The 11,299-nt window shown below is 38.7% G+C and overlaps 1 protein-coding gene across 1 annotated transcript in view; it reads left to right on the top strand.

Annotated features, from left to right (window-relative positions):
- Positions 1-8,768, top strand: part of LOC129244207 (piggyBac transposable element-derived protein 3-like) — an 85,248-nt gene extending 76,480 nt beyond the window's left edge. Inside the window, exon 3 of the mRNA XM_054881821.1 lies at positions 8,707-8,768. Coding sequence (XP_054737796.1) covers positions 8,707-8,768 — 62 coding nt within the window. The remainder of the gene's footprint in view (positions 1-8,706) is intronic.
- The last annotated feature ends 2,531 nt before the right edge of the window (positions 8,769-11,299 follow it).

Consider the following 11,299-nt stretch of genomic DNA (forward strand, 5'->3'; position numbering starts at 1 on the left):
CGGTTGTTGATGTGCTGGGGCGTCCAGAGCGAGCGTCGTCATTCAAACGTCCTTACAAAAACAATTGCTAAAACCGTGAATATATCTTCGAGACAAGAGTACCAACATAAAAAAAAAAAAAAACACCAGTCTAACGGTTAGACGCGATAGAAGTGAAACCTTCCGTAAAACAAACTAAGAGAGAATAAGACGAAAGCAGCATTAGGAGCAAGATAATTATAGGTTCATTATAATATTGCTATAAAGTTCATATTTTATTTTCTTCATTTTATTATTATTCATCCTCAATGTTTTCAATTTCAACAAATGATACGAGTGGCTTATGATATATTAGATAAAATATGATACAAATGCTTTGGTTTCGATGTTGTCAACATATCTTTGAAATACCGCGTCAATGGTTGTTTTTGATCGTGTTGTCGATTCAGTGCGATTGTTACACATTTTTAAATTGAATGTTGTATTGAGAAAGTCAATTAAAGGAACCGCTGTGTCCAATGCAAAATTTACGTTAAAATCGCCACTTAAAATCATTGGAACTTTATTGTAATATTTTCTAAGTATCCGCGATACTTCTGGTGTATACTTTATTAAATTTTCGTGAATGAATTCCGTGATGCTATTTATTGATTTTTTTTTCTGTCGATACTCACGACACTTTTCTGTATTATTTTTCGGCATAATTGCGGTAAATATTTAAAAATGAAAATATTTACGAATATAAAAATACACACGCGGTTGCTATTATGAGCGTCCCCAGCAAAACCTGCGTGACCGAAACTCTAACACAATTACATTTTTTTGAATGTTACAAACACATATGCACGCAGGTTTTGCTGGGGCGTGACCGAAACTCTAACACAATTACACATATGCACTCGTATTTGTTTGAAAATCGACTTTTTTTTTTTGGTTCTCCGTCACCTTTGGTAAATGTGTAAACAGTAAGCAAGCTTTATTCAAATATTTTCCCTCATTTTTGCATCAGTAAAATTAAACAAACGCCGTAGCCGAATGGGTTGGTGCGTGACTACTATTCAGAATTCACAGAGAGAACGTCAGTTCGAATCTCGGAAATTAAGGAAAACTATTTTTCTAATAGCGCTCACCCCTCAGCAGGCAATGGCAAAACACCGAGTGTATTTCTGCCATGAAAAAAAGCTCCTCATAAACATATCATAAAATAAAATAAAATAACTGTATAAAAAAAATTTTTTTCTTGTAATTCGAACCAAGGATTTTGGATCGGAAGCTCACATTGCTAATCGCTCGGCTACCGCGCCATGCTGTCGGCGCTGGCCTAAAAGTTATGTAGTTCGTCGCTACGTTTATATCAACATATAATATAACGCTTCGTAACTAAATAACTTTTAGGCCAGCGCCGACAGCATGGCGCGGTAGTCGAGCGACTAGCAATGTGAGCTTCCGATCCAAAATCCTTGGTTCGAATTACAAGAAAAAAATTTTTTTTATACAGTTATTTTATTTTATTTTATGATATGTTTATGAGGAGCTTTTTTTCAATCCAATCCAAAATCCTTGGTTCGAATCACAAGAAAAAATAAAAGTAATTTTTATTTAGTTCGTCGCTACGTTTATATCAACATATAATATAACGCTTCGTAGCCAAGAGGGTCGCTTTTTTCGTTTCACTTTTTCTCAAATCACTCCCAACGATTCTAAGGAAGTTTTCACTTCAATAATAATCGATAATCGAATGTACGTAGCCCGCGAAATTTGAAAATTAAAATTTTTTGAACACACCTAGTATATTGGTAAGTTACCTGAAAGTTTTGGACCTACGCTCCTAAGTCAAAAAATGAATGAAGTCCAGCTGGAGTAGTGATGGGCAATTACGAGATATTTAAGGCATCGAGATGTTTTCCGATTGTTTCGAGTCGTCTGAATTTTTATTATTTATACCCATTCAGGGTATATAGGGTAAGGAAAATTGACTGAAGGCATTGATTTCTATTCGGATTATAACAGCAGAAATAAAAAATATAGAAAAAAACCGTAGCGCTTCGTATATCCAATAATTATTGTAATTGCATGTGCAAAAGAAAATTGTCATGGATCACATTTAGTCCGATATATTTTAGCCGATTTTTATAGATTGTTAAACGAGACTGGCAGTGGGTTGCCAGAAAGAGCCTTGAAGATATTTCAGCAAAAGCGAATTGGTCGACTATTAGCTAATCTTACGTTAATCTAATCATGACTATTTGCAACTAGCAATTAATTTCTTGAGATATTTGAGCAATCGAAACAATTAATTAAAATATATCGGCACTCGCCAATCACTAATCAGGAGCTCGGCTTATATTCAAACATATTAATAGCGGCGGATATTGATAAAGCTTTCTATTATCTACAGGCGTACCCTACTATCTTTCAAGAGCAAGCTTTAGCAAGACCTAGAGTCATGAGCTCAACCAGGCGAAGATGTTTCATGATATTTAAGCAACAGTAAAGGCTCCCTGCAACACAGTTACATACTCCGGGTTTTTTGCACTCACTGCAACTGTTTTGTCAATATCGTTCAATTCAGCGAGTTATACCAGACGATAGACAAATTAAACTTAAAGAGCCGCTATAATCTGCCCGCCAAACTCAATCCGTTGTACGAAAAGAGCGATTTAATATGCGCTCTCTTCAGTTTCTGCATTTCACATTCTGCAGACAGATGTCGCTACTTGCTGTATGAGCAAAGGTGTGGCTTACGAATGGCGAGATTGTCTTTAACCATAATTCTCTTGCTTTGGCACACATTTTCCTGCAGGGTATACGAAAAATTTTCAGATTCATGCATTATTGCCATAAAGACAGTTGGTTGTAGTTGATTGTTATTTTTATTGTGCGTGTGTGTGCAAGTGCGCCTAGCAGCTGTTATGAATAAATTTCGTCGGTTTCTGTCATTTTCGCCTTTAAATTAATTCCGATATGTTGTCATTTGCATTATGCAGCTGGTTTTTTCTCTCATTGTACGCTTTTAGGCGCACGAGCGCTGACTCTGCGCAATACCATTTCATTTCTTTGTGTGCTTTTCTTCAAGTTTATTTTTTTCATTTGTTGTCGTTTTCTGGTGTGTTATTTTCTCTGGATATTCTGTTTTTACTTCTATTTTGATTTCTTTCTATAATACTTTCTTTTGTTTCCCATTCATTTCATTCGTTTGAGCGCAACAACGTATTTCACTTTTTTAACGTCAATGTTATGAGAAAAAGTTTGCGCAAATATGTGAATATGCCAAAAGGAGATAAAGATGTAACGAATACATTTAAGCTAATACAGGAGGAAGTTCCAGGAATTGTTCGGTTTCACCTTCAATGCGCTGAAAACTAGGGACGTCACAGATGCTTGGGACGCAAGTTATGTGATGCTGCGAAATTACAGAGAAACTTAACAAATTTGCGCGGTTTTCTGCGAACATAAATTGGTACATATATATTAGGGTGGTAAACAAGTTAAGAATGTTAGGTTTTGAAAAATGTATAAGTTTAAAAATCAACATACGTGTTTTTTTGTTAAAAACAAAAATTATTTTGACGTGATAACGTCCTATAATTCGATTTAGCGGGCTGCACGCACGAAAAAATGTGTCCTTACCTTGCTCATTAGTGTTACCTTGCTCAATCGTCGTTACCTTGAATGAACTGCAAGCGATAGCGCGGAACGAACGACAAAGAGCACAACGTTCGGCAACGTTCGACATCTGGCTCTGTCCTACTTGAGTGAGCATATATATGTATGTATATGTATGTATATGCGCATTTGTATATAAATTCACATACTTGTATTTGCATATGCCTTCTTCCTGTGTGCATGGTAATGAACCATTTCTCTGTTGAGAATAGGACGATGATAGAAAAAGTAGGAAATGAAAGAGGGTGTTTCGAGTGTAAAGTGTCTTGAAAAAGGCAAATCGATGATGTTGCCTCTTAGTGTTGTTGACTTATTAACGGCTGATGCACAATCGAAATTGAAGATATCTTTCGTGAATTTGATAAATGTTTCGTCATTTTTCACGTTTGTGTAAATGTAACTTGACCTATTCCATTGCAATTCCATTTAGCTCCTCCTCTATATCCATACAAAATATCTATCAAACTAATAAAATTAAAATTTTGTTTTGAAAATTGCAACCATTCCATCAATATTTCCTTATGACGTTGTCACGTTAAACTATCGTCAGTAAACCGACTTTACAGACAACCTCTTTTTTAATACTTTTTCTATATTTTATTAATATAAAATTAGTAAATAAATTATTAAATATTTTTTAACCATTATTAACACTAACCCAGTTAAAAACCATGTTATGAAAGAGTATTTCTTCCCATATAAAATAGTTGAACAATTTAATTGCTTCAAGTACCTCTAAAAAATTTTAAACAAAAAAATACTGGTGTTCAGTTTTCATTTCGTTTCGAAAGCTTACTGCTTTGAACTTGATTAAATATCATAGTTTTGGCCTACCCTAAAATACAAATGCACGTAATATTGCATAAACACACATAAATGCAAATACTCTAGCCTCTATGCCCTTTGGTCGCAACTTCGGATTCGTTCATGTTGCTTACAAAATATTTTTATTTTTATTCTGGTTTCACCTTTGAGTTTTAAGGTTTACATTCTTTTTTTCTGCTTGCATGCCATTCTCATTTGTTGACTTTTGCTTGTATTTTCCTTTGACACCACAAACATAAAACTGCGTCTTCTGTTACATGCGTTAAAGAGGATTAGCATTTACAATTCATAAGCTGTCAACCCTGTTACATGAAACTGGCTCGGATAAGATTGTACAGGGAAAAAGGAGGGCGGGATAGAAAAGTGTAAACATTTAAATTTGTTTGAGACACGTTCGTGCAAAACAGATATTAACTCGTATATTTCATAACAAATGCAACTAGTCTTGAGGCAAAGTCATACCTTAAAGTTGAAAATACTTTTACATAAAAAATATGAGTTAAAAGTTGTTCAGAAAACTTAAATAAAACCTTGAACTGCAATGTTTATTGTTTAACATCAACAAACATCTAATAAGACATTTTCTTTTATTTTTAAGTATACTCGTGTAATAAAATTTACCCCTGGCAACACATAGTTTGGCAGCTTTTCAAATTAAAATTGGTTATGATCTTTGATATGTAGCTTAGGCTTAAGTGTCGGATACGATTTGTTATATATAGACAGATCTATACTAGAAAGGAGCTGCAGGAAAAATAAGGTTTGAACTTCTTATAAATAACACACACAAAAGACATGAAAATTTTGATTAATCACTACGCAACCGTTTGCTCAGTTTGAACAACACACTAAAATTATAACAATTATTGGCGTGAGTCTCATATGGTTTCAATAGCTCGATAAAAATTATACCAAAAGCTTTAATAGGTGTGTTTAAAGATGATATGTAATTATGAAATAATTTTTGAAATTATTTGCAGTCAGTTGGTAAGCGTATCATACCTTTCGAACGAGAAACAGAAGATACACCAGAAACAGAAGGATAAACATTAGAGTATCGAGGGCTAAATGTCAGCAAAAAATGTTAGAAAAGATGATTTTTCCGAAAAAAAAAATTCTGTGACTTTTAAGAAAAATTAGTGTCAGCCCTATATTCTATTTAGCGTAATAATACAAGGTGGCACAAAAGTAATCTTGCGATGTTTTATGGCTGTAATTTAAAAAAAAAAATTAAAAACTTTGATTCTTCTTGTGGATTAATTTTATTTGGTCTTTTAATTTTTTTTACATCAAGTCGAGAATATGATGTCATGTAAATGGCCGCCGCCACAGTTGATTGCCATTTGAGCCCTTTTTATGGCATTTTCCATCACTTTGGCCAAAACTTCCGGCGATAGGTCCCCATATTCTTGACGGATATTGTCTTTAAGAGCTGCAAGAGTCTGAGGCTTGTTGACATAAACCCGCGATTTCAAAGAGCCCCACAAAAAGAAGTCTGGAGTGGTCAAATCAGGCGATCTTGCTGGCCAGTGCAAATCGCCAAAACGGGTGATTAGGCGCCCGGGAAATGCATCCTTCAGCATATCGGTTGTGGCACGTGCAGTGTGTGCCGTTGCACCGTCCTGTTGGAACCACATGTTTTCCAATCCCAATTCATCAAGTTGCGGCAAAAATAACTCGTTGATCATTGCTCTGTAGCGCTCAGCATTCACAGTAACCGTTTGGCCCGCGACGTCTTCGAAGAAAAAAGGTCCGATGACTCCTCCAGCGAAAACAGCACACCATACAGTGACTTTGAGCGGGTGTAATGGCTCTTCGTGGGTTACACGCGGATTTTCAGTGCCCCAGAAGCGTTAATTTTGCTTATTTACGTACCCGCTAAGATGGAAATGGGCCTCATCACTCATGATTATTTTTGATGAAAAATCATCTTCCTCTTGGTGGTGATTAAGGATGGCTTGAGCGTATGTTAGACGCGATTAGCGATCAGCAGCTAACATCTGATGCACCGTCTGGACTTTGTATGGAAACATCTTCAAATGTTGTACCAAAATTCGCTGTAAAGACCGTCGACTGATACCCATTTGCGTGGCACGTCGTCTGATCGATGTCGACGGCGCTTCCATGACATCCTCGGCTACAGCAACAATATTCTCTGCAGAACGGGTTCTGCCACACCTGGGAGCTCCGAGGCGAGCGGCTAAACGTCGCAGTGTTTCACCAGTAGGCGTTGGACGGCGAGGAAATCTGTGACGAAATTCACGTTGTGCCAAAGTCACCGACCGATTATTGGTCAAATAAATAGTCAGCAATATTCCGCGTTCTGGAGCAGTGTAGCGTAACATTGTTTATTAACGTGTATTTCGCATGTGTTTACTACACAAATGTCAAAACAGAACTGACATTAGGGGCCAATCGCAGAATTTATAGCATTTTCTGATAGGAGGATATTTTAGCGCCACCCTGTACTAACCAATTATTAAATAAATAAAGCAGTGTTAATTAAATTTTGCGTGGGAGTTTGAAAAATCGCTGAGGAATTTTCTAAATCTATGCTGGAGGACTTTCAGCAAAAGTCTACCCACCAGACGTCAAACCTGTGTTCTATGCACTGAGCTAAGAATACTCTGTAAACTATTTTAGTCTAATTTTTTATTTTCAAATTTATTACCACTTCACTGAAACCTCGCATGCTTTTTTTCTACTCTCATTGTGCGTTATCGTTCATCGCATTAACTCTCCGCATCAAACTCTATATTTAATTGCATGGCTGCTCTTGACCGGACAGCCACAATCTTAGTGTACTCGTACTCATTTCATTACAGTCGTATATAGCCATCTAAGCAACCATCTATGGCTCACACTTTCTGCTTGAGAACCCATTTGCACTCGTGTGTCGCTTTAAGATGGCCATTTGATACCGGAAATAGAGTGTCAAACAAAATTGTCTACGATTGCCCATTTACTTATCATACCGCTGTATGTGTGTGACTAATACATCAGACACACACACAGTCATGCAAATACTAGTTCAAAGCGCAAGCAAAGAGAAAGGCCAGCAAAGGACATCGGAGCATATGATTCTACACACACTACGCATGCATATGTGTATACGCATGTATATATATATATGGCTGGTTGGCGTGCATTACGCACATAATTGTGCCACTTAGGCAAAGAGCCTGAAAAGGCTTTCTTATTAGGCTCATACACACATATGCGCTTACACAGATACACACTAAAGGCCACCCTCAAAGCATGCCACAGGCCCCGCATGCATGGTAATCGTGAGTAGGTGATTGAGCGTTGCAAGAGTGTGAAATATATGGCACATGTGCACTCGTTTAGACATCCATCCAACAGAGTAGACTAAATGGCATAATGTAACGCAACGATGAGTGCATACAAATTACCAGTCATGCGTGCGGCGAGTACACAAACGAACATACACTTGTGTACATATGAGCGCATATTTTCTATTTATATACATATATATGTATGTATGTGTATCCTATTTTCCATTAACATGTAAGTGCAACTGGTAATGCGTTGGCATGCACTTTGAGCAAAAATGTGCTTGTGCTTGCGCTTGTGTGTTGGCAGTCTTGTCAATGTGACCGCCACAAGCGCTATTTCAGCCTTTAAGCTCGACGTCATTTCGATGAATGCACCTTTTGTTGACTGCTGTGATGTGCTGTGCTGCAACTAAGCAGTGCAAGTGTGTGTCTGGTGGCCGTGTAAGTGGCTGACTTTGAGTGTGGATCATTTTAGAAGTGTACTAGAGGTGCATATAGTATGTATTAGGGTGCACCACTATCCATAAAAAAATCGCTACTGTTTTTCTATCGGAATTTGAATCTTTATTTTTTATTCTAAGACTTTCGATATTTCGGAAAAGTATTAAGATTTAGCTGAGACCAATTTATAAGCTCTGAAACTTTTATAAATATTTTTTCCAAAACATCCCCTCAGCTCATGGAAGAGTTATTGCTTAAAGGCCTGCATAAAAATGTTTACAATTTGTATTTGTATCAATTTGTTTTTTTTTTAATTTGGGTCGTGAATAGCTTACCTTACCGAAAAATAAAAGGAATGAGAAAATGTCTTTCAAATTATGCCTCAGAAATCTATATTCGGCAACGTTTTTCCTAAAAAAGGAAAAAATTGCATAAAAAATTTCGGTAATTTTAGGTACTTTTTTCCTGTATTTATCTAACATGATTGCTAATATTCCAGGCTTTACAACAAATGTTTCGCCAACTGCCGACTTACCTCCTGCTGGAATTTATGGGACGTGAAATTAAAAAAATTGGAAGAAGATTCTTACATTTTCTTAATTTTTACGATTTTTTCGCTATAATGCCTTTTAACCGTTACATTTGCATGTTTTGATAACCTTTCACTTGATATGCGGGTTCAACATACGAGGTATGTTCAAAAAGTATCGCGAATTTTGTGTTTTTGCAAAAATTATTTATTTATTCATTAATATTTATTTTGCCTCCTTCAAAGTTATTCCCATGAGATATTATGCACTTGTGCCAACGTTTTTTACAATCTTCGAAGCACTTCAAAAAATCATTTTTTTATCTTGTTCAGCTCCTCCTTCGATGCCGTCTTTATCTCGTCAATCGTAGCGTAGTGTCGTCCTTTCATGGGCCTCTTCAGTTTCTTTTCGAATATATGTAACTTGCGAAAACTCAAAATTCGCGATACTTTTTGGATACACCTCGTATACATAATTTCCTAATATTTCTAATAATTTCTTTTGGCCAAGCATTAGCAAGGGCGAGTAGATGAAGCAGCTGGTATAAATATAGTAAACATATCTAGAGCTGCTAAAATAAAATTTGTTTGTTTAAATAATAAACATATATTTATTTATTTATTCAAAGCGAAAACATATATTTAAATATGTGTTAAGTCAAATGAAAAATGCAGTGCAGTAAAATTTTGGCTGAAATAAGGGAATCTATTTGATTTAATTCGAAATTGAAATTAATGGTTATCGGCGCACTAAAATCCAATCAGATATTCGATACCTTAGTGTAGAAGAGGCTAAGGTGAGGTCAAGCACCTCTTCCCTGACCGCCGTAATGAAGGTTGGGTCCTTACCTCTATTGCAAATAACTAAGTCTTCGCTTATAATAAAATCAAAAAGTGACTCACCTCTTGAGTTGATATCCGAACTTACCCAGCAAGTGTGATGGAAATTTGCATCGGTTCCGATAATGACGTCGATCTTTCTCCGCCTCGCCTCAGCTAGGGCCTCCCTTAGCAGCAACGGAGGTCGTGCGCCATATAGGCTGAGATCAGCCAGAGTCTCCCGGTGGTGCTCTCCAGGCTTATAGAGACAATGTCCTCATTGCTGAAATTAGGCAAAATGAATGCTTTTAGTTCTTTTCTGATGAGTATGCAGGGTCTGGGTTTACCTGCACCACTGTAAACCATCAGTAAATAGTCTTTCGTCCTGATTCCAGAGATACCGCTACTGCTCAGCCACGGCTCCTGGATCAAGACCACGTCGACTCCACCTTGCTCAAGGTGGATTAGTAAGTTGGCGGAAGCTGCCTTAGAATGCTGGAGATTTATTTGAAGAGTCTTCATCTTCAATAATCTTCTCCAACATCCTGAGGTCAGCCTCCTCACTATCCGAGGCCAGAAGCCCCTCCTCCTCCGCCCTGTCGAATACTGAAGACTGACCCCGCTAGAGAGCGGGCGTCATCAGCACTGCCCCCATCCGGCATGACAGATTCCGCATCCATCTCCACGGGAGCTTCCTCTACCGTGGGCCTGTCCCCTCCCAGCATTACCAGAGTTGCAGAGACATCACCCCTGGCATCGGTCTGGTAAACCTTCATGGCTACCTTCTCGAAACCATAGGAGATGATCCCTTTAGTTTCAGCAAGAGGTCCGAGGGACTCTGCATTTAGCAGAATCAGCGCTTGCCGAAAATATCCTTCGGACTTCTCCACCTTCGATAATCTTCTCCAACATCCTGAGGTCAGCCTCCTCACTATCCGAGGCCAGAAGCCCCTCTTCCTCCGCCCTGTCGAACAGTTGCCCGATACTGAGGACTGACCCCGCTAGAGAGCGGGCGTCATCAGCACTGCCCCCATCCGACATGACAGATTCCACATCCATCTCCACGGGAGCTTCCTCTACCGTGGGCCTGTCCCCTCCCAGCATTACCAGAGTTGCAGAGACATCACCCCTGGCAGCGGTCTGGTAAACCTTCATGGCTACCTTCTCGAAACCATAGGAGATGATCCCTTTAGTTTCAGCAAGAGGTCCGAGGGACTCTGCATTTAGCAGAATCAGCGCTTGCCGAAAATGTCCTTCGGACTTCTCCACCTTGACTACCTTCCAGTTATGCGTGGGAAGTTTCGGGTTACAGTAACGGAGGATTTCCTCCATATCCTCTGGAGAAGAGGGTGCTTTTTGTACACAGCTTCCAGCTTGGCTCCCTTCCAGACCTCCCCCACCAGAGCTACTGCCGCCCTGTACATAGTAGCCGACCGCTCATCGGCACACACTATTCGCTTAAAGGTGCCGTGGTGCCACCCGGCACTCTCACAGCATGGTGGAGGTCCAGGGTTCTCCCTTACCACCTTCATAAATACCGCAGAGATGGCCGATGCCACTATTTTCCACTCGTCCCTGGAAATGGCGCCATCTTCCCTGCTGTTGTCGACCACCCCCAGAGTGATGGATCCCGCCTGCTTAGCGACTTCGCTAAAAGATTTCGGCGGACCGCCCCAGTCCTCGGCTTCTTCGGCCGGAGAATTTCCTCCTCTTGAGAGCGTTGCCGCTTCACTGTCGATTCTAC

The sequence above is a fragment of the Anastrepha obliqua genome, chromosome 4 (assembly GCF_027943255.1).
Source record: "Anastrepha obliqua isolate idAnaObli1 chromosome 4, idAnaObli1_1.0, whole genome shotgun sequence".
Lineage (NCBI taxonomy): Eukaryota > Metazoa > Arthropoda > Insecta > Diptera > Tephritidae > Anastrepha > Anastrepha obliqua.